Source organism: Phascolarctos cinereus, unplaced genomic scaffold (assembly GCF_003287225.1).
Source record: "Phascolarctos cinereus isolate Bilbo 61053 unplaced genomic scaffold, phaCin_HiC Scaffold_1;HRSCAF=81, whole genome shotgun sequence".
Lineage (NCBI taxonomy): Eukaryota > Metazoa > Chordata > Mammalia > Diprotodontia > Phascolarctidae > Phascolarctos > Phascolarctos cinereus.
In genome coordinates this window covers 135,485,278-135,509,814 of record NW_027555514.1, presented here as the reverse complement: position 1 = coordinate 135,509,814, position 24,537 = coordinate 135,485,278, and the positions used below count along the sequence as shown (strand labels likewise).

The 24,537-nt window shown below is 37.3% G+C and overlaps 1 protein-coding gene across 4 annotated transcripts in view; it reads right to left on the bottom strand.

Annotated features, from left to right (window-relative positions):
• Nucleotides 1-24,537, bottom strand: part of DOCK4 (dedicator of cytokinesis 4) — a 554,933-nt gene that overhangs the window by 229,158 nt on the left and 301,238 nt on the right. For all 4 annotated transcript variants that reach the window (XM_020984638.2, XM_020984640.2, XM_020984641.2 and 1 more), the window contains exons 10-12: nucleotides 23,787-23,847; nucleotides 20,957-21,089; nucleotides 15,136-15,224 (exon numbers count right to left, since the gene is read on the bottom strand). In XM_020984638.2, the coding sequence (XP_020840297.1) occupies nucleotides 15,136-15,224; nucleotides 20,957-21,089; nucleotides 23,787-23,847 (283 nt within the window). The remainder of the gene's footprint in view (nucleotides 1-15,135; nucleotides 15,225-20,956; nucleotides 21,090-23,786; nucleotides 23,848-24,537) is intronic.

Genomic DNA, 24,537 nt, shown 5'->3' with positions numbered 1-24,537 from the left:
TGGGAGGATCATGAAAGGTCTCTTGAAGGATATGGAAGTTAAGCTGCACTGCAAGGGGTCTAGGAACTCCAAAAGGTAAAGGTGAAGAAGGACAGCCTGGGGGACATCACATGCAAAGGCCTGGAGGCAAGAGATGGGAAGAAAGTGATAGTGCCTTATTTCTCAATTCCTAGTTTTGTTCAAGATACTCCCTAACTCCCAGATTATACCCCACTTCATCACCATTGATCTAATCCTGTACATTCTTTGGAATTGAGAAAAATGACAACTTTCTTCCTGACTACCCCTGCTGACAATCATTTGTTTTTTTTTCTTTCCATGGATCTCCTTTAGCATTTATACCATAAAATCTGGCCTTCAATAATATGATGCTTTATATTATTCTCCGGTTGCTTCATGCATATGAACAATTAAGCTTCTCCCTAATGAAGGTAGGAAGATCTTCAAGGAGAGAGGATCATGCATTCTCTTTCTTTCAAATTGAGCACTGTCTCTGATGGTGGCGTAGTGTTGGATGCGAAGTAGAGTCTAATCAATATTTCCTGACTAGTGGCAGTGAATCTCATTGAAGTTGCAATTCAAGTCTCAGCTGTCATTTCCTTGTCAACTTTTTGCTCCTCACTCAACATTTGTCACTTCATGCCTGGAATGCAGTCCCTCCTCACTTCTACCTCTTAGAATCTCTAGCTTTCTGCAAAGCTCAGCTCACTTTCTTCATGACCCCATGGGGTCATGACTCACAGTTTAAGAAGTACTGAAGAGGTTGTGAATGGAAAAAGTTTAAGAAGCCCTGTGGATGATGCCTTTCCTCATTTATCTCTGCTGCTGGTTGCCTGACCCAGATATTACTTTTTATTCTTTCTGCCTTTTGCCTTTACTTACAGGTGTACATACTGTTTTCCAAAGAGAATGCAAGCTCCTTGAGGGACTGCTTCATCTTTCTTTTCATCCACCAGCATCTAGTACCTGTCTGGCATATAGTGGTCACTTTATAAATGTTTTCCGGTTGATTAAGCAAATCCTTTAACTCATGTGATCTTGTTTCTTCAGAGGTAAAATGGGGATGATACCTAGTATCCCTACTTCACAGGGTTTATGTGAAGATATAAGTGGGAGGGAATTCGAATTTATATAGCACAAATTACATGTTGTGTCTAACTCTTCATGACTCTGTGGTCTCTACTGTCCATGGAGTTTTTATGGCAAGGATACTGGAGTGGTTTGCCATTTCCTTGTTCATTGGATTAAGGCAAACCAAGTTTAAATGACTTGCCTAGCATCACACAGCTAGTAAATGCCTGAGACTGGATGTGAATTCTTGTCTTCCTGATTCCAGGCCCAGTGCTCAATCTACTGAGCCACCTAGCTGCCTCCTATATAGCACCTACTATATGCTGAGCAATTTTTTATAAATATTATCTCATTTGAAACACATAACTCAAAAAATGAGTATGTAGGAAGGGAGATGGGGGTAATGTGCCCTATAATTATATTTGATATACATCTATGTAATCATGCATATGTATGTGCTATGATCAACTGTTTTCTACCTAATCACATAAAAGAAGCATGCATATACATGCCTGAGTTTATAAGAAATTACAAATCATATGTATTGATAGCACATTAAATGAAGCAAACACATTTCAGCATCTTATACCAGTTTTGCGATACTGAGGGTGTTTGCCAGATATAGCTTCTTCACGTACAACTGGATTTTCCCTCTGATTTCATCTGCTTTTCAATTTGCATGGAGCTCACCTGCTACTTTTAATAAAGGAAATGAATGACCACCAAGGCAACTTCCGCTATTCATCCTCATTCCAAGTATTCTCAAGAATGAAGGTTTCACAGCATGACACTCAAGACAACACTCTCATGACATTCTGAATTCATATTCCTACAACTAATCACAACAAGTTGTAATGAACTCAGATGAATGAAATCAGAAAAAAAAGAAGTGATTTTTAAGGAAAAACTGTTGCTAAACAACATATTTTTAAAAGGAAAGCTATAAAAAAAGTTAAGGAAGGAAGGGCTGAAGACAATCTAAAAATATCAGAAAAAGTGTTGACTGCCAAAAAAGGAAGCCCAACTATCAGGACAGTATGAAAGTATGAAAAGGATGTAATTGAAAGATTTCCAAGAAAAGAGAGGGAAGAATAACATTCTTAAAAACTAAATATGAAGAAAAGTGTTGTGACAAATGGTGATAAGCAGATTTCGATTTCAATAATATTTCTTGATGATAATCTGAGATGGGAAAAACAAGCAAAACACCGCATGAAGAGTTAAGCTTCTCATCTTGCAACATCACTAACTTCCATTGGGTGTCAGCAAAACTTCCCAAAGATAGAGTTATTCATTCCTTTAACAATTATTTTCTAGCTTCTAAGTCATTTCAGTGAAATTTGAAAACACTTTTGCTATATCTAGGATGTTACTGGTAGGACTGTGAGGACTCTGCATCCAATCCCTTATACAATATTAATTTATAAAGAGATATGCCAGTTTAGCTCCATGACAATGGAACATTTAAGGCATGAGTATTAAAAACAACCTCATTAGTTTAAATCAGGGGTTTTTAACCAGCTTTGTGTCAAGGATCCCTTTGGCAGTCTGGTGAAACCTATGCATCCCTCTTCAGAATAAGGTTTTAAATAACTGAGGGAAATCTTAAATTTCAGTTAAGGGTTAGTGAAAATAATTTTTTTCCCCATCCAGATTCGCAGACCCCCTGAAACTGGATGCTCATAAACCCCCAGGTCAAGAACTGGTTTAAGGAGACATGTGAAAACATGTATCCAAATGATATATTTTCATTCCCTTTACAGTATAGTCTCCTAGGGCAGCTATATAATTACTCCAGTTAGGCTGCCATTGTAGACAATATTTTTTGAATTCTGCTGAAATCCTGAAGAAATATGAGTTGAAGTTTTGAGAAATGGTGGTATCATCGGAATAAAGTGAATAGCCTTTGAAGGCAACTACTTTGAAGGGCTGACACTCATTGACTACAGAAGGTCTAGTATACTATTTTATGAAATAGTAACATTATTTTATAGTTACATGTTATTCTCTATAACATGAGAAATTCAATAAGTCATTGGAATTTCTAGGTCATGATTCTCCTAAGACCAATTTGCCTTCTTTTCTGAAATGACCCAAGCCATCTCTGTTGGTCAATCCATGGCTAACAACTAGAGAGTCAGTGGAATGCTCAATAACCTGTTTTTCCCCCATTGATCAGCAAAACACATGGTATCAGTGCCCTTCATTTTACCTTAAGAAGAAAGAAAATGTGCTGGCTAGTTTTTCCTTTAACTGAAAAAGTCAAAATTCCTTTTATGAGAGATCTTAATTATTGCATATAGTGTTGTTTGCCGAATAGAATCACCATTGCTGAAGAGTTCAATTAAAATGAATAAATTATTATTTATAGGAAGAGATTAAGAAATGCAATTATAAAAGCAGTGCCTTACAATGCTGAGTCTTATGTTGGGCCTTTCTTAATTTTCATTTTAATCATGAATGCACTCAACTGTGAAGCTTCTCCTCTTAGCAAAAATCCAATTAATAAGGGCAAAAAATTAACATATTTTCCTAACTTGTATGATATTTGACTGGTCTCATAAAAAGGTTACATTCCTCTTATGAATATTATGTAAATACGTAGTTTCTGAACAATATTAATTTGTATAGTCCGTCTCTTTGCCTACAGGATATGGAAAGAAAACAGGCTGTAAAGTTAGCAATCCTGAGTTAAAGACCAAAGTGTAATATCCATTACCTTCCTGAGCATGGACCTATCACTTTACATTTCAGCCTTGGTTTCCTCATCTATAAAATGGGAATAAGCATACTCGTACTATTGACTTCACAGGAGTATAGTGAAGAAAGTCTACTAGAAAATGCTATGCATATATGTTATTATTACTGACCAGCGCAATGGAAATATCTGGATCCTACAGGAACACTCTTTTATTAGCCAGCTTCATTTTATTTTTAATCTTTCCAATAGAGATCACAGAAAAATAGATGTGGAGCTAGTAAAGACCTCAAAAGCCATCTACTCCATCATTTTAGAAATGAGGAAACTGAGGTCCAATGGAATTAAATGACTTGCCCAAGATCACAAGTGTAATAAATGTCAGAGATGGGATTTGAATACAGGACTGTGGATTCCAAAGCTAATGTGCTTTCCACCTTACCATGTTAGTTCCCTAATATGAATTTTAATCTGCTAGGTTTCTTATGCAAAAACCCTAACGCAAAAGATAGCAAAGAAGAAGCTATTCAAAAATCAGTACAGATTTTTTCTTTAACTTAATTTGGCCTTCAAATATTTGACATAGCATTGCCTATGGTGAAACAACGGCTGGTAGTAGAGTACAGCAAGCCACCATTCATGACTGATATGTAAAAATTGTAGTAAAAGATATCACCAGAGATATGTATCACTAAAAAAGTAGGTGATCTGGTCACATACTGAGAATGAGAGACAACAAATGGACTGTCCAATACTGCCTTGGTGTCTATGAGACATTAATAGAGTAAGAAGAAGGCCTCCAGAGCATAGAAGGGACCCTGTATGAATATTTCATAGAAAGATATGGACTAAAGACCTCATAAGACAAGATGCATAAATGCGGCCACTATCTCCATAGGGTAAGTGTATCTTCACACCAAGAAAGGAGATCATATATTTATTAAGGCATCACTTAAAGCAAGTGTCAGTAAGTTTGCTCATCACTGGTGACTTCCTCTATGAGCTCTGCTTCTTCCTATATATGCTAAACTTTTGCCAATTACCAGTTGACTAGTCTTTTTGCTTCAAGATTTAAAGATTTAATTTCACTAAAGAAATGAAATAATATGGGAGTGTTGGCTTCAACAAAATACAACTAGGCTTTTTGCTAGACAGCCTGAAAGTTTTGCTGTGGAGAGAGAACCATGAACTAGAAATCCTCAGTTTTGTGATGACTAAAAAAAAAAAAATTAGAGTTGGTGAGGTTATTTTGACATTAGCCATATTCATAGCTCACAGTCAACATTTGTGTGAGGTGCCTGAGAAATCACCATTTTGACAGCTTGGGGTAAAAAAGATTATAAATTAAAGTACCAAGCTCTTTACCTCCCTGTACCCCAACTGATTTCGAAGTTACTTGGCTTTAAAATTTTGTTGTGAAAAAAATTGTATTGAAATACTCTGTTGAGGCAGATAGGTGGTGCAGTGGATACAGCACTGGCCCTGGAGTCAGGAGGTCCTGAGTTCAAATCCAACCTCAGACATTTGACACTTACTACCAGCTGTGTGACCCTGGGAAAGTTACTTAGCCCCATTGCCTAACCCCCATCCCCCTAGTGACAGGAAATATGAAATAATAGTGAGGTGGGAGGGGGGACCTGGGTTCAATTCCTCCTTCAGGCACAAGCTGTGTAAACTTGGCTAAATCACTTAATCTATTTCGAGCCTCAGATTCCTCAACTCTAAAGTGCAGGAAATAGCGCTTGTACTTCTCTACCTCACTGGGGTGATGAAAGGAAAGCATTTCTGAATCTGTTAAGGCAGCATGTAATTATGAGACTTTAAAAGTAGTCACACCAATGGAGCTTAAATCATATAATTTAATTTTTGATGATAAAAATGAAATTCTAGCCCTTCACCATGTGTTTTCCCCACTTAATAATGAATTGTAAAGTCATGCTTCCCTAGTTAGAAAACAAAATTCACCATTATTTCTGTTCATTTGTGTCTCACATTTTTCACACTAAAGAAACCATTTAATGGGTCTCACATCTTACTTATGTTGAATTTGTTTTTTCTTTACAACTTGAACTTACAGCAGCATAGGTTTAGACACAGAAGAGACCTTAAAGGTCACCCAGGGAAATATTCTCATTTTTCAAAAGGAGAAACTGAGGCCTGAAGAGTTTGAGTATCCTGAAAAGAACCTGGTTTTATAATTAAGAAATAAAGTGTTAATTTCCCATTCTATATTTCTGGCCAATAGGTGGCGCCAATAATTCCTACATTGCTCTTAATTCTATTTGGAAGAATGATTTCCAAACTGAGCATCTTAAAGTCAAAGAAGCTAATATTATGATTCTAATTATAATGATGATGAGTCATTGATAAGGAAGAAAAATAGCATTTTGGGGACACAAGTTCATGGGCTTATCTTCCATTAGGAAATGAGTTGACATCCCAAAGGAATTTTCCCCACTGCTATGCATAGCAGTACTTACTTGCTGCATTTGGTGAAATACCATGGCTTCCATATGTGCCTTCATGAACTTTAAAATTGAACCTGTAGCCAAGAGGCCCTATATTTCTTTACCAATTCCCTTCCTTCTTGTTATGTTACAGTTGCCCCCCTCCAAAAAAAAAAAAAAGAAAATTGTTAAGAATATAACAAGATTACAAACTTAGCATATCTTTTTGGAGACAAAGAGATATTCCTAGAGAAACTTACTTCAGTAGAAAATTTCCTAATTTTGGATTTTTGTACTTTAGATATCATAGGTAGTAAAATCTGATACGTGTACAGGTAACATGCTAATGTGATTTCTGTCACAACTCATAGCTCAAAATCTAATGATTCTGGGATACATTTCATTTCAACCCTGGGAATTGAATTCTCCATAGCCAATCTAATTGATTCAGTATCATTCTATGTTCTTAAAAATCTAAAATTCAGCTTGATCCTGAAGGTTAGAAATGGCATTCACAATGACCATTTGTTCTCAGAATATTAAATGTTTTTGTGAATATTCTTGATGTGGATAATGACAGGACTCAGATTAAGTTTGGCACAGGGAATCCCAAGTAAGAAAAGTTCTACTAATTGATGAAGACACTTTTTTCCTCACATAGGACAGGAATCAGAGCTGTATTTGTAGGCCTAGAGTGCTATCCATTGTGCCACTATATATTATAATTACATAAAATCAGAGACACAAATTCATTTAAATTTCTATCTTCAGAAGTGAGATGTAACATTCATACTACTTTACCCAACTACCATAATCAATGAAGAGGTTTAATGTATCTTTGGAAGACAACCCTCATGGGGGGAGGGGAAGCAGGAAGGGTCAAACTATTTAACTGTAAATATCCTTAAATGGACAGGATTACAACTCTAGAGATAAAAAAGGCATCAGTGAAATATAACTTGGGCAGCTCAGAAAAAATTCATTTTCAAATTTCAAAGGTTTTTTTTTCCAGTACCAATCTCCATGAAACAATATGGAAAAAAAATTTAAAAATATGACACTGATAAATTGCCAGATTTGTGAAGCCATTAAATTTGAGAACCAAGTTTTGGTTCAATAGAATATTAACAAATGTAAGGAGGAAAGTATTAGAAGTCAAACTTCAAATTCTGGGTTAGGGCACTAATTGGCTTAGTTTCCCGCCCCAGATTCTTTTATTAAGACACCATCAACTTTGAAGCTTGTCTTATAGACCTTCACTTCCAACGAGGGAGGTAAAAAATAATTTCTTAAAAATATTCCAACAAGGGATATTATCTCTTCTCATTCTTTATTAAAAGGCAGATAATACCTGCACTTAACAACCAATATTTAACATTTTACATACACCCTACCCTCTACCATGTACTCTTCAATTCAGTGACACTGGCCTCAATGTTCCATGAAAAAGTCCTCCATGCCTGAAAAGCTCTCCCTCCTCATTTCTGCCTATGGGCTTCCTTGGATTCCTCTGAGACTCAGCTAAAATCTCATCTTTTATCTAATGCCTTTCCCAACTCCGTTTCATTCTAGTGCTTTCCCCTTTTAAATTTTTTTCAATTTATTCTATATACAGCTCCTTTGTATGTATGTGTTTACTTGTTTGTCCCAACAACACACCTCCCTTTAGAATGTGAACTCCTTGAGGTAAGGAACTGTCTTTTGTCTTGTGTGTGTGTGTGTGTGTGTGTGTGTGTGTGTGTGTGTGTGTGTGTGTGTGTGTGTGTGTGTGTGTACCTAGTGCTTAGCAAAGTGGGAGGAACAGAGTAGGTGCTTAATAAATGTTTATTGACTGATTTTAGATTGAAGGTCAATGGATCAGTCAATAAACACTTATAATTTATCAGCAACAGCACTGAGAACAAGCCAGACAAAAGAAGTCCTAAAGAGTTCCTGCCCTCAGGGAGTTTACATTCTAATGAGGAAGATAGGAATGAAAACAGGTACATAAATAGGATCTATACAGAGTAAACAGAAAGTAATCTCATAAGGGAAGGCATTAGCACCTGAGCAACCAGGAAAGGCTTCCTATAGAGGCTTTTTTTTTTTGGCTAGGCAATGGGGTTAAGTGACTTGCCCAGGGTCACACAGCTAGTAAGTGTTATGTGTCTGAGGCGGAATTTGAACTCAGGTCCTCCTGAATCCAGGGCTGGTGCTCTATCCACTGCACCACCTAGCTGCCCCCTATTGAAAGAAGACAAGCAAACCAAGAGGTGAAGATGAGGAGAGAGAACATTCCAGGAATAGGGGGACAGCAAGTACAAAGGCATAGAAATGGGAGATGTTCAGGGAACAGAAAATTAGGCAGGACTGGAAGCAACATGTAGAAGAATAAAAGAGCAGCTAGGTGGTGCCACAGTGCATAGAGTGCTGGGCCTGGAGCAAGGAAGACTCTTCTTCCTAAGTTCAAATCTGGCCTCAGACACTTATCAGCTGTGTGACCCTGGGCAAGTCACTTAACCCTCTTTGCCTCAGTTTCCTTATCTGGAAAAGGAGGTGGCAATCTGTTCCAGTATTGCCAAGAAAACCCCAAATGGGGTCACGAAGAATCAGACACCACTCAACAACAACAACAACAACAAAATACAAGAAGTCTAGAAAGGCAAAAAGGGGTTAGGTTGTGAAGAGATTTAAATGCAAAACAAAGATTTTTAAATTCGATCTTTGAGATAAAAGGAAGCCACTAGGATTTACCGATTATATGGTCAGACTTACTGAGTGACGTACCAAAGGTCAAGAATCTTGAAGCAGGGTGACCAATCAGAAAAATATAGTAATTGTCCACACGAGAGGCAAACAAAGAGGTAGTGTGAGCTGAGATCTATAGGACAAAATTTGGCAACGAATGGGATATATAGGGTGAGTGAGAGTCAGGAGTCAAGGATGAGACCAAGCTGACATGCAGGAATTCTCTAGCTTAGACTACACCTCCTTTTGCATTTCTACTATTTTCAGAGTTCTAAGGGCAGTAAGTCAGTCATTCACTCAATAATATTGACAAATCACCCAGTGCCTACAGAGACAGGTATGAGGACAAACACAAGATGCCAGAGGAAGTGGATGCTATCCTTGCCCTTGGGGAACTGAAATCCAATGGAAAAAAGAGACTGAACAAATAAACAATCATTTATTCAAACATTTATTAAATGACTGCTGTGTACTTAGCATGTGCTAGGTTCTGGAGGAGATACCAAGACATTGGAGGTATTAGACTCAATTTTTGCTCAAGAGCTTTAATTCATGATAGGACTGCCACAACAAGAGAAATTACGTATTGGAGTAATTTTTGGAAAGGATGATTCTTCCTGTTCTGCCTAAAACCTATTTGAAAGAGAGGGCAAAGGTCAGGGGTCATCCCAGAGGCTGAAAGAGAAAATTATTGCCTAGTAGTTTTATTCAGGAATAGAATGATGGAAATGTAAAATCAAATAGCAAGTTGATCAACCAAAGTCAGGAGATCTGACAACATTCTGCAATCAATGGGTACAGAAAGAGAGGTCAGAAGTGAACTGAAGAGTATGGGGAAGAAGACCTGGGTTCAAAAACTCTCTGGTGGATAGAGCTCCAGCCTTGGAGTCAGGAGGACCTGAGTTCAAATCTGGCCTCACACACATGACACTTACTAGCTGTGTGACCCTGGGCAAGTCACTTGACCCCAACTGCCTCACCAAAACGCAAAAAAAGAAAAAAACTGTGTCTGCCTCATACCCTCTGTGTGACTTTGGGAAAAATCTCTAAGCCTCACTAGATCTTAGCTCCCTCAACTGTTGAACAAAGGCAGTGGACTAGATGGCCTCAGAGGTCCTATCCATTTCTAAATCTATAACCTAATGATCTAAGATCAAGATATGTGGGAAAGGGAGAGAGTCTGCTGTTAGTAGTAAGAGGAATATGGGAATGTAGAAGGAAGGAAACCTAACAGATGCATTTATTCACATAATCTGTCAGTCTCTGTTTCCACTGATCTCTACATCTCTTTCTGTCTTTCTCTATCTGAATGTCTGTCCATCTCTCTTTGCTCTGCCCCAAATGAATTTTGCCTTGAAGACAGTCAAACAGAGCTATCTCTATAGACAGTGTGATATAGGATTAGAGAGAAAATGAGGTAAATTTATCTGGGCCAAAGCTCTACAGTATATACATAGACAGACAGACATGGCAGAGAGAAAGAAACAGAATGAGTAGTTATTAAGTGCTTACTACACACCAGAAATTGATAAACAATAGCTCAATGGACCCATGATGTAGAAACTTCCTCAACTGATGCAGATCACAAAGCACTAAGGCATTCTGGTCCTGGGCAACTTTTGTTTAGGTCTTTTGGGAATCTTCTGTAAAATATCTACTCAACACACTAGGACATTCTTCTAGTTCTTTTAATATTTTGTGGTGAGAGTGCAACACTATACTGGAGAATAATTCACATCCTGGTAGCAGCTGGATACACACAAAGGAAATAGTGCTCCCAGGGAAAAAGATGTAGAAAAACAGTGCTGGGGAATGAGTTTTGGGACATATACATAGCCAATGGGAGGAGGAGATGATGAGAAATCAGCAATAAGGGCAGAGAAGAAGAGGCTGGAGATGTATGGGGCGGGGGGAGGAGAACACAACTCAAGGGTCTGTGCTATCCTTGGAACTAAGATGTTTACAAAAGAGAGGAGAAAAGGTAATTAAAAGCAGCAAAAAGGTTTAGAAGAAAAAGACAAAACAGGCCAGCACTCACAGATCAAAAGGCTTAGAGTGATGACGTGAGGGAAGAGGCTTTTGAGTTCCTCAGCTGGTTTTTGTTTGTTTCACATAGAACCCGTGATTTCATTTCATGGTGAATTTCAGGTGAAAAAGTTCCATCTCCCAATTCAGATTAGAATTAGCTTTGCAATTTGGAGTATTAGAGCTGCCTGGGCCACTCGCCCAGAGTAATGCTTCTGCTGTCGTTGTTTGTCCTCTGTCTGTGAAGACGACCAATGACATCATGGGGCGATATCTTGACTTCATCATGAATTGGATTTCAATAAGTCAGAGTTATACAGAATCCTCAACTCTCTGTCTCTTCCAAAGTTGTGGAAGTCCAATGCCAGGACAAAAGTCAAGATGACTGGTCATGGCCCGGGATGCAGTGGATGACTTTGGCATCTTCAATGTCTGACCAAGATCTAAGTACTGAACAGCACCTGGTTCAGCCACCTTCATGACCATTGGAAAAAAATTATTCTCTTCCACCCACTCCACTGGGGGAAGTCTATACATGTTTGGGATAGACATTCCCCTAACTCACCAATGTGTATGAGGCCTTCAACCTTGGTTAGCCCATCTGTTGAGACAGTTTTACCAGGGTGTGGCTGCTTCACATGCTACAGCCTCTTGGATACACAGGTAAGAGTTGAGTGCCAGATGGACACCAAAGGTGGATGAAAAGGGCTTTGCAAGCCCTCACACCCAGGGGTTAGTCTTCCCTGATACCCAATTTGTCAGAGGTAAGCCTTGAAGACAAGGTTTAGTGACTCTGAGGTCAGTTCTTTGTCCATTATACAGAGCTATATCTCCATTGCTTTTATGTGCAGGCAAACGGTGATGCCATTAACAGAAACAAGAAAATCAGGAAACAAAAAAATAAAATCATTTTTAAAGGAAAAGAGTCAGGGTAGGCTAGCAGAAAAAAACCTTGAGTCTGAGGTTCTGCTTATGAATTCTGGCTCTCACCCAAATGAGCTGTGTCACCATGTGTAAGCCTCTTGACTTGTCTTGGCTTACTGCCTCATCTGCAAAAGGTGAGGGTTGTACTAAATGATCTGTAATATTTTTATAGGTCTAAATCCAATGATCTCCAACCCCCTCATTTTATAAATGATCAAGGCCTCAAGAGGTGAAGTTTGCATAGGGAGCAAGAAGGATTTGTAACAAAGTAGGTTCTATCGTTCCAAATCTAGTCTCCTGACCATTACATTCTTCTGTCTCCAATTGGGACAGACCTTCCAAAAAACAAACTTAAAGAAATGACAGAAGGAAACAGAGACAAGCAAGACGGCTTGGAAAGGAACAGGAAAAAATTATTTTATATATGTATGTGTATGCACATACACACATGTGTGCATTTATACAGTGTATATACAACACATATGTATTATTAACATATATTAAAAGGAAGTTGTGTGTAAAGTTTTATAATTTCATGTATAATGTTATTTCTGTTCTACATTGCATGTGAAAATGTCCTCCTTTTCTTTTTCTTGGTGTTTGTAAAGTTCAAGGGGAAATATTTTTTTCTAAAATTCCTAATTTTTCATAGTATCAACACAGGAGATATGTACCGTGTTTTCTCTGTCCTCCAAAAAAGGGGCAATAGATCTAAATCATCTGATAATGTATCATTGACTTTCTTTAAGTCATACACTGCTCTCTTTAGATTTGCAGTTTTGTGTGCAATCATCTTTATTATTGTACTATGTTACGAAAATGCTTGTTTTATTCCATAAATTAAAAATAAAATAAAAAAAAGAATTACCAGTGTAAAATCATAAAAAGCTTCCTTTTAAGTGACACTCAACTGATTCTTATGCTGCTTTTCCTGATAATTGACTAACATTATTATTCTAAAAATTTTACAAAATGTGAAACTATAATAGAACTGATAACTGTTTTTCAATAGTTTCTTTTGCTTTACTAAGTCACTTCCTACTTCTCTCATGGATGTCTAATAGCAGGTGCCCAGAGTCTTGCTCATAAATGTTTTTAAGAGTGTGTTGAGTTCCAGTTTAAAATACATGATGGACATCAGTACTAGGTCAAATCATGGCTTCCTCCCCTATCTCTTGGGAGAGGGGAGGAGGTAACTGACCTCACCACTGAGAATAGTCTGGAATGTTGTTTATAGCAGTCAAATGAACTACATGTAGACACTCTTAGCTTTAACTGAATGAAGTCCCAGTGAAAAGTCATTTCCATCTTCATTAACTCTTTCATTTGATAACAGCATAGCATGGTACTAGACTTGGACTCAAATGATCTGAGTTTCCAGTTCTGACTGGACCACTACTTGCTGCATGATCTTGGGTAAGTGATCCAAGTTCTTTGAGACTCAGTTTCTTCATCTGTAATATGGCTTTAAAATGTTTATATCCCCTAGCCCACAGGATGGTAGTGAAGATAAAATGAGAGGGTGGGTTCACTTTGCACTTTGTTAATTTAAAACACTAAATGGATGGACACTATTATTATTATTTAATGCTATAGTCCAATAAGGTAAGCATTCTCCCCCTAAAGTCTCCCCTCTGCTACCTTATTGTGGCAGTGAAGTGAGCCTGACTCAGTGAAGGCTCTTAGAGGTAAGTGCAGTTTCTAGCAGGTTCTGTCAAGATGAAAAAAGATTTCAAATGCAGTCCCTTAACTCTGTGTCTGAGGATCAGTTTCTTTAAATGCAGTACCATATTATCAGGCTGGTCTTAGAAATGATGAGGTGTTTATTTGTTTGATTTTTTCCTTGTAGGCACAGCAACTGTGACTGAAGGAAAGGCTGATACCAATGAGATAGGAAATCAGTGAGGTGTTGAAGAGAATCAGAAAACTGGGTGTCAGGTAATCTAAAGTTCAAATTTCATTTCTTCTTATAACTGGCAATTGGAGCTGCAGAAAGAGCCCTACTAGTGCACTCAAGACACCTGAATGTAAGCATTGGCTCTGGGAGTTCCAAGATGTGTGACCCTGCTAATGTCATTTCAACTCTCTGTTTCAGATTGTTCATAACCTGCAAATAGGGGTAATAATACTTGTACCACCCACCCCACAGAGTTGTTAGGAATCAATCAATTAATCTACAAACACTTATTAAGCACCTACTATGTGTCAAGCCTTTTGTTAACATTCAAGTTCTCTAGAAATCTAGGTCATTATTATTAACAATTTTCCTTTTCAGATGGATTTCTAGACTGCCAAATCAAGGGTATACTTTAGATTTAGTTTACATAAACATTAACAAAACATTTAAGAAAGTCTTTTCTCTATAGACAAGATGTAGAGATGTAAGGCTGGATAGAGGGATTTGAAACTGTCTGAACGGCTAGACCAAAATGGTTCAATATCAAGCTGGAGAGATGTTTCTTGCTTGAGTGTCCCAGGGACCTAACCTTGGCTTTCTGCTTTAACATTGTTATGAATGACTTGGATGAAGCTACAGTTGGAATGCTTATTAAATTTGCTAGGAGGGATTGTTAATATGTTGGATGAGAGTCAGTATCCATAAAGACCTTTGAAGGTGAGAATGATTGGCCAAGCAGCAAATTCCAAATTCAGTGTTTTATTTTCTTTTTCCTACTGTAGTAGGCACTACTGAAAGTTAGGTCTATGCTACCTGAATTTCTTTATATAATGTGTCCATCAATCTGTTGACATACTCTCCCTTCCCAAAGACTGAAAAGGCCTTCCATTAGAATAAACATTACTCTCCCTCTTGTCACATCTTGACAAATCTGCTTGTCTTCAACTGTAATAAAAATGCTTTGCTGGCAGCCAATAATAGGCAGTGAAAAAGGTTTTATTGGGCAATAATTACAGATTTTGGTTTCAAACACCAATTTCTACACAATAGCTATGGACCCAAGAGTATTTCTCATTTAGCTCTTAGTTATATCTCTTTAGATCTCTTAAGCCTATGGACGAGTTCAAGGCCTTTTGTCTTCTTTCACAGATTTTGCAATAATTTGGCAGAGGTCTAAGAAATATGTAGATATTATCACTAAAATTGTAATAATTCTTTTTAGATATAATTATAGCTGAAAGGTCTAGAGTCAGTAGCTGGAATGTAGGCTTAACACTTTTAGCAGGAAGAGTACACATATTAAAAAACAACCAAAGTCCAGGCACATGCTTACAGCATAAACTCACCTGCATTGGAACCTGTCAGATTATAGCGGGCATTAAGTTTCTTGATGATATTTTCATGGATTTGATACCATTCACTCTCTGTGTTGCACCTATGAAAACAGTGAGACCCTGTTAAGTCTTAATGACGCATGACAGCAAGCAGTGTTCTTGATAGTTGATCTGACCTTCCCACTCATAAACACTTCCTTCTTGTCTCATCATTGAGGCAATGTCTAGGTCAGATTTTTCATCATGTTCATGATAACTGTTCTGAAATAAGCAGGACCCCCATATGAGTCCCTGGTCCACTTCCCATCTAGGAAACCTCTGTTACAAACTGAATCAACAAAAGAAAAATCCAAATAGAATAGCGGCTACTGTGACACTGTCCATACCAGTGGTTCTCAAAGCTTTATCTGGGGATCCCAAGGATTCCAGATGTAAAAAATTATTTTCATAATAAGATTAAGGCATTTTAATTCTGAAAGGGTAAATATCAATAGATATAACCCACAGAAACAAAAGCTTTGGTTGGGAGGGTCCTCAAGAATTCTTAAGAATTCTTAAAAATTAGGTAGGATGTCAACCTCTAATCACAACCTTCAAGGCAAAATGTATTCAGTATTTATCAAAGGGAATTGAACTTTTATACAAAGTATAATTCAGCTCAGAAAATACTTCCTAGATTAAGTAAATCTGAACTACTTGAGCACACTGGGACCTATTTTTCTCCTCCTTTATTACAAATACTTCCTTTGCTAGGGTTTCATTCAGGTCATTGTCTCTCACCCTTACATGTATTTCCAAATAAGCTGCCATCTTGTATTAGCCACTAACATTTCTCTCCATGAACTGAGAAAAGGCAGCCTCAGTTATTAAAATAAAACCAGAGTTGAAATTATTCCCCAGTTATATCTTTTTCTGATACCCTGAATCTGAAGCTGTTGGTTTATATTTTATCTGTTTTGCAATTCACAGGTACTTTCATGATGGACATTATTTGTCACACATATAACTTTCTGAACAGTGGGGCACCAAATAGAGCTTTTAAATTTGGATGGCTAGAAAACTGAGATCAAATAAAACCATTCTATGTGACCAGCAGTAAGAAACAAAATTACCTTTCAGGAGAATTTGCATGTAGTTTTTTTTTTCTTCCTTCTTTTACCTCAGTGGGTAAGAAGAAAAGATGGCTGGCATCTTACTAGGTACCTAAGCAATATCAATGTTCAAGTCTTTTTTTAACCAATAAAACCCAAAATGAAACTAAAGCTTATTCTAAAAAGTCTAAGGCCAGAATCTGTGGCTCATAAACCAGAGATTCAAAATATTCCTTAACATTGTGTTTAAGAATAGCATAGGATTTGGGAACTCCTAACAGAACTCCCAGATTGTCATCAGACTTGGTGTCAGTTAAGAAACATAACTCTCTCTCTCTCCCTCTCTCTCTCTTGTATGAGCCTTCTATTTAAAAAACCAAACACAAAAACTAAGTTCCCATTTTCTTTTCTCTATGATCTCTCCCTAGCTGACAGTTCTTCTTATAAAGACCGTCTGTAGTCTATATTCTTGAGTTTTCTCCATACTCCTTGGAATTACCGTGCTCTCACTTGATCATGAGAAAACTACAGCATTAAGATGTGTTTACCAGAGAGGCAGTGGGCCATATGGGCAATGCAAGAATTCATGGCTTTTACTCTGATTTTTACATGATCAAAGAAAACATATTTAGCTGTCTCCCTCAGTTTTCCCCTAAGTGGGGTGGATGTAATGCTTGGTATCTACAGTTTGAAATAAAGGTGTGAGTATTGATGACACGTTTGCTGAGAATTTCAGTTCCTTAAAAGGGCAATGTTGAAAAGTAATGCTTTTGCTGTATTACTAGGGAGCCAGGCAAGACAGGACCTGCAAATGCATTACGTGGTTCTAACATGTGTCAGACCATGATCATGAATTTTAGCCTTCTTTGGGAATGACTTATATGGGCAAGACATTTAACTTCTCAATGCTCTAGGAAATTCTCTAAAACTTTAAGTTGCAAGAGGGTGCCCACCTTCATCAGTAGAGGAAATTTTTGCATCAAGGAGTTCCCTGTGAAATCACAGACCTAGTTTTTTAGCCCTGTACTCAGTTAAAGACAAAAAATGATATGGTAGCGTAGATAGAAGGGGTTAGTCTTAAGAGTCAGGAAGGTCTGGATTCATGTCCTGCCTTTGACACATCCTGGCACACAGACAAGTCCCTTCACTACTGTAGTATAGGTAACTCTCAAAGACTATAAATTATAAAAGAATTGCTCATCTGCATCAGTGGGAAAATTCCTGATACCACTGGTGAAATCATAGGTCTGAACAAAAACAAACAAAAAAGCATTGGCATGCTCCCAAAACAGAAAAACAGTTATGAATTTTACCAAATATTTATGTATTTTAAAACAGGGTCAAAGATTTCTACATTCTTATGGGATAGTTAGTTCTCCTTGCTTAAAGACCTCAGTTTACCAACTAATTGGTAAATGTGTGGCACTGTGAAATAGAAAAGCAAGAGATTATGGATAACAACAGGAAATCCATCCATGTCAGTGGGGTAAAAAGTGTTAAGTATGTGCCTATACAGTAATCCTACATGAATGATATGTATCAAATTTAGAATAAACTGGTGTAATTTATGGCAGGCATGGATGAGTTTCAAGAGTTGACTCTGAGTCCTTGGAGGCTACTTGGGTGGGAACACAAGGTTTGGCAGACCTCTCCAGGCTGAAAAGGCTGGGTGTGCTGGATATGGTCAGAGAAGAAATATATAAAATGTCATCTCAGAATAAGCTCAACTTTGAACAGGCTTAGCTCCAGAAGTTTGGCCACCAGTTAATTAAACTTACTAGACACTCTGACTCCTACAAACAGTCTATAAAACAGGTGTTTACTTAGCCTCTTTTTGTTATGGAATTTTTTTGGTAGTCTAATGAAATCTATGGACCCCTTCAAAGAATGTTTTTAAATACATAAAATAAAATACATGAGTTTATGAAGGTAACCAATTATATTGAAATACAATTATATATATGTAATTAAATATATTATATATATAATTATATATGTGTATATATATATATATATATATATAAAATTGTGTGTGTGTGTGTGTGTGTGTGTGTGTGTGTGTATAAAATTCATAGATTCCACCTCAAGAATCCCTGGTCTAAAACACAGAAAGGTTGTGATCTACATCGGTAAAGAGGTAACTCACACCAATGAATTCTCAAATTTTTTAAATATTTCAGAATTAATTTTGGCATTGTCTTCAGATGGTCTCCCAGAAATATTCTGCTCAGTGATAAAAACTTTTCCACAAAAATTTTCTTAGGAAAAAAAAAACAACCAAAATTTAAATTTAATGCAAACTTAGCTATAAAATGCAATATGTATTTTGGGGATGGGGAGATGAAGTATACCAAAAGGCTCACTTTATAAATTCTAACTTACTGGTAAGGGTAGGCTTCCCAGTATATGTTATGTGACTGTTTTAGCCCACTTCAAAGTTCAAGAGACCCCTAATACATGAAACTTCAATTTTATGAATAAAGCCAAACCCCTATGTAACTTAGGTGATTTAGACATATATATGTGTGTGTACACACACACACACACACACACACACACACATACATACATATGTGTATGAGGACATAATATATGTGTGTATGTATTATGCTATTGTTTATCATTGATGGTGGTGGTGTAGCTCTGGTTGTGGTAGTTGCTGTTGTTTACAAAGTACTTTACATACATTATCTGACTGGAGCTTCACACGAACACTGGGAGCTATTTTCAGCTACTATCTCCATTTTACAGATAAGGAAACTGGGGCCCAAAGAGATTAAGTGACTGATTCATGGTCAAAAAGCTGAAAGATAGCAAAGGGTATGATTCAAATTCAAATTTTCTGATTCAGTCAGGTAATCTGCCAATTATACAAAGTCCTATACCCATTTGGGAACCCCAAATGGTACCAAAAATATTTGTTATTTTTTGGTTGTTAATCCCACTTTCCCAGAAACTTTTGCCAATGTATTATACAGAAAGCAGATAAAGGAATTCTGCAGAGCTATGATTAAAATTGTTGTGCAAATTAATACTACAGCATAGTTTGACACTATATGGTAAAACAGGCCTTCTCAACCTGGTGTCCATGACTTATTTAATATTTTGATAACTGCATTTCAATATAATCAGTTTCCAAAGTAATTCTATGTATTTTACTTATGCATTAATAAACATTATTCTTAGAAGGGGTCCAGAGGCTTTAGCAGACTGTCCAAGGGGCATGAAAAAGGTTAAGAATCCTTTTGCTATAAGACATTTGCAATATAATTGTAACAATATCTTCCTTTTATAGGAGATTTCCACTATAGATAAATGCTTTTATTAGGTAACTCATGCACATATACATTTATATTGTGATGCTTTCTGCTTGCTTATAAAATGTTCAGTAGCATTTGTGGGGCCATTTGTTATATTTCTGGGCTGTGGGAAACGGCTTCCTGTCCATGCGTCCCTTCCCCCACCTCCAAAAAAAAAAGACATATATATAGAGAGAGGCCATATACCTACAAGGCCAAGTAAGTGGGACTCACCTCTACATGGGACAGCGCTAACATAGCCATCCTTTTTACTGCATCACCCAACTATAATGGCCAAATGTCTCAAAGCATAAATTTGGGAATAGAGGAAAAATGTTTCCCTTGCCTCCCTGTTAATCCAAAGGCCAGGTCCAAAGCTAGCTCCTAAGAGAGTCTACCATAAAAGAAAGAGACAACCCTGTGCCGTTGTTTCACTAAATGAACTTCACGTGGACTTTGCATTAGCATTTTGGTAGGTTATATGGGGATCAGATGATTGACAGAAATGGACAGAATGTGTTCCTGTCCTGGAAAGACTTAAGGGAGCTCTTCAGCAGCTGAGTTCCTTCCCCTCACTGTTTAAGACCTACTTGGCTATAGCATATCCTTGAACAAAAGCTCTTCCAGATATGTCAGTTATATGTAGGATATATATCCTTTGACTTCCTTAGTGGCCTTGGGTTGACGGCATGAAAATCAAATAACAGGTAATCAAATAGCCTCTGACTAGAGGGTATTAGCTTGAAACAATGACATTTACTTAGGTTACTATTAAGACTGATTTGCTTATATTCTCATTTTCTCTATTTCTTTCCTCTTTCTTTATACAAAGATTCAATCCCTCTTACTAGTCAGCATGGGGCAGCTGATTTGCTCTGTTTTTGACTTGGATAGGTTTATCCCTTTTTAGGTAACTTTATGCACCACCTCACCTGGACATTTACCATGTTAATGCCAAACTTTGTGTATATGGTCAATCAAGTTGCCAGTGAAGCTCAAAACTTCGGAGCTCAAAAGATCTGTCAGCTTGTAGCTGGGATTACAGGCAAGTGCCATCATGCCCAATTAACTAATTTTCATTTTTTCAGAACTAACTGATGTTCAGGGAGGTGGTCTAGAAAAAAAAAATGGGGGAAGCCATATTGGAATTTTAAACCCACAGTAGAGAAGCTAAAAAAGGCAGACAATCAATATTCACATTAATTGAGAACTTAATATAGTTACCATTTGAGAAACAGTCAGTGGCAGTTAGCAAGCTTATCCCCATAACACTACACATGTTGAGTCTCTTGGGATAGACCTGTGAAATCCACATTTTACGTCCTATCACCCATAGCTAATGCTAGCAAGAGTAGTAGAACTCTCATTCTCTATTCCCTTGGGAGTGGATATAAGTGATCTCACCATCTTTTCCCCAAATACAAATGCTTGAACATTTCTTACATGTACACTTTCAAGATGAGGTCATCCTTGGTCTCTCCAGTCAGCAGGTCAGCAATACTGAGGACTGCACAGCCAAAGGGCCGCCGATACTGTACACTGCACGCATTCTTCTTCTCTCCAGCCCCCATTCGACCTGTCCAGTAAAACAATGACAGGACATAGCCACTTGACTGGAGCCATCCTCATGAGCCATGCCCCGCTACATGGCAGTCCAGAAATAACTTAATGTTGTGATTGAAAGGAGGATTGGAAACCTGAGTCTAGTCCTACCTCTGAGACTAAATAGCTGTGTGACCCTGGACTTGTCACCTAATCTCTCTAGTCCTGAATTACTTCATCTGTAAAATGACAGGATTAGACAAGATGATTTCTAAAGACTTTTGGCACTCTAAGGTTCTAGAATTCCATATAAGTCATGTGATGTTCTTCAATAATCTTTGCCTTTTCATCTAGACTTGCAATAAAATAAGAGAAACATAACTTTCACAATAGCTTGAGAAGATCCTCAAATGAGAAACATGTATAGGCTGTTCCTGTTACCATCTCCCAACCCCATAAAGCATAACTCTCTTTGCTTTACAACACTTACATGTTGACAAACTTAATTTTGGGGGCCTTCCCTTCTGGCTCTGCGAAGACTGGCTCGCTCTAACATACTACAACACTGATACTATTGCAGTGCTCAATTGACTGGTGCTGTCAACTCTAGAGTTCCTAACTCTCTGATTAATGAGAAGCCCAGGACTCTGGTCATATTTGTAGGAAAGGCCCCTAGGCAAGAACAAAGGGGGGAGGAGAGTAAAGGAGAGCACCTATCAGCAACAAGCCATTTCAAAAAATTAAGAAGGAAAAAGAAACGAGAGTAAAAGAGAAATAAAAAGGAATGCAAAGAAGGGGACAAGAGAATGCAAACTTCTTAATTTTCTTTATTTAGAAAATATGTTTTCCTTTCAGAATCAAAGACCTGGACCTAAACACCAAGAAGCAAAGCACTAAACAGCAAGGTGTATCATTTCTCATTTTCCCTAGCTAGTGCTGGCCAGCACACCCTTCTCACCCAATAAGCAGATGCTTGGGACACTTTTATAGAAATGAAAAGTGCCTGGCTCTTAAAGATAACAATTCCTTCTCCCCTTCATTTCATCACATCAAAAGAGCTAACAGACTAAGCCTAAATTCTTCTTACAGTGCAACACTCCAAATCTAATTTCATCTCATTCTCAAAACGTTTAACCAAAAATCTCTTGACCTTTTCGGCAGGTCATTCAATAATCCCAATGAAGTTATGCATTCAATGAAAGCTGGGAGGGGGGATTAACTGCTAATTAAATGTTCATTTCAACTAATTAATATCTACAAAATACTTGATAAAAAGAGATAACAGCTATTAAACTGTTATATATTTGAAGCAAGCATGGTGCCTATTAAAATCCCTTGGCTTTAATAGGTCTGCTCCAAATATATTTTCTGTTATCCCTCTTTAAGAAATGAGGAACATTCTAGGTCTTGGGTAGGAACATTACCGTATTCCTCTAATTACAGAAAATTCATAAATAGCCATTATCAAAAATCCACAATGCAATGAGTGATATTACCAAATTTAAAAGACTTCCCAGAAAACTATCTTTTAGATTTTGTTGCATAAAGTTGCATTATTGATTTGAAAGAAGACAACAAAGGAGTGTGTAGTCTTTACTCTTGTCACCTTGCTGGTTTACTGAATCTCCCTCACAGAAATACATTTCAGTATTCACTCTAGCTTTTCTTAATGCTTCAAAGGATTTCCTTCCCAAAACGTTCCTATGTAACCATTTAAAAAGAAGACAAAAAAAGAAACAAATAGATTGCTTCTCACTTCTGCTGTCCTTCAAACATAAAAAGACAAATGGAAAAGGGATTTCAGAATGGATTATATACAGAAAAAAAAACCATACACACATATTAGTCTGCATTGAAATGACAATGTATTATAAACTCTCCTCTCTCCATGCACAATGCAGATGCTTCATGTGGACAAAAATAAAATGAAGATCAATACATTGTGTTCTATGTGGGTACACCATAATCCTATAGAACCATGCCATTGCTGAGGGGAAAAAAAACTATAGTGCTGAAAGAAAAGGGAATGAATTTCAAATTCCAGCTCCTTGGTATCAATATAAAAGCCATATGGCTTAACTAATTCGTGTTTTACCTTATTCGTCCAACTGCAAAATCCCTTCATTGTAAATCATTTACTATGCTGGAATAACACAGGGGAAATACATGCTGCCTGATTTATGCCTGTGTAATATAAAGAATTCATGAATTTGTAGGAAATTTAGCCCCAAAAGACCACTTCACACTATCCTCCAAAATTAGGATTTGTCTTTTTTTTTTCACTTGAAAAAAAGATAAACTTTAAAGAGAATACTCTTATGGACCTACTCCCCCTCCCCCAATCTTGTATAAAGACAGAAAACCTCTTTTATTTATTTTTCTCCCAAGGCAGAGAGGAAAACCACCAAAAACACCTGGTTGTCACTGACTATTTAAAAATAAAAGAATTACCAATATACTTATCACCATTTACAATGGGGGAAAAAAGGCTATTCCCAGATCAGTACTAAAAACTGATAGGTTTAAATTATCAATACTGGCACCAGAAAAAAATAAGTGGCATCAAATACTGAGAAGCAAAGCACAGGCAGACTTCTTTCCCAAATGGATTCAAGCATACAGAATTGAAATGCATCATATCCACATCCAAACCTCATTGCCTTTTTTTCTCCTAGCGACTTGCACATCATTTACAAATGTGTCATTAAGGTTGGCAGGCTGCCCTACTCACCTATTCGGATGATGTGCACAGTGATATAGATGTCCTTTCTGAGCTCACTGCTACCCAGATCCTGCCAAAGAAATCAAGGAAGGTCATTTGACAGCTTACACATGAAAAAATAACATTGAAAGGGTATATGGTATATTACTTTGCCAGTACCTGGCAAAAAGTAGGCACTTAATAAATGCTAGTTGACCTACTGCACACAGAAACAGGCTTATCACCTGGCACTGTTAGGACTAACATTATTTCACAATAATAACCTTATTCTTATGAAAGCCATAGCCCCTTGTAACACTGTTTCATCTAACATCATGTTTTCAGGGAACCAGTTAAGAGTGTTAGCCTATTTCATATGGAAAAATAAGTAGCTCAAAATGGAATTAGATTCCTAAAATGAAGTTATGTTGTAGCCAGTTATCAGAAAGACAGACAGACAGACAGACAGACAGATAGATGATAGATAGATAGATACATAGGTAGATGGAGAAAGGAGAGAGAGAGAGAGAGAGAGAGAGAGAGAGAGAGAGAAGAGAGAGAGAGAGAGAGAGATTAAATCGTATTACAAATGCAATTGGAACTATAAACACGTTTCCTTTTAACAAAGAATGATTTCAAGCAGTAACCAGTGGGCTACTTGCTTCAAAACAAAGGTCAACAACAACATTTTAGTGAAGCAAAGGAATATTCACAGTTCTTAATGTTATTCTAACAGGATTTGACCCGTATAAAAGAAAAAAAATGTAGAGTTAACGAATGA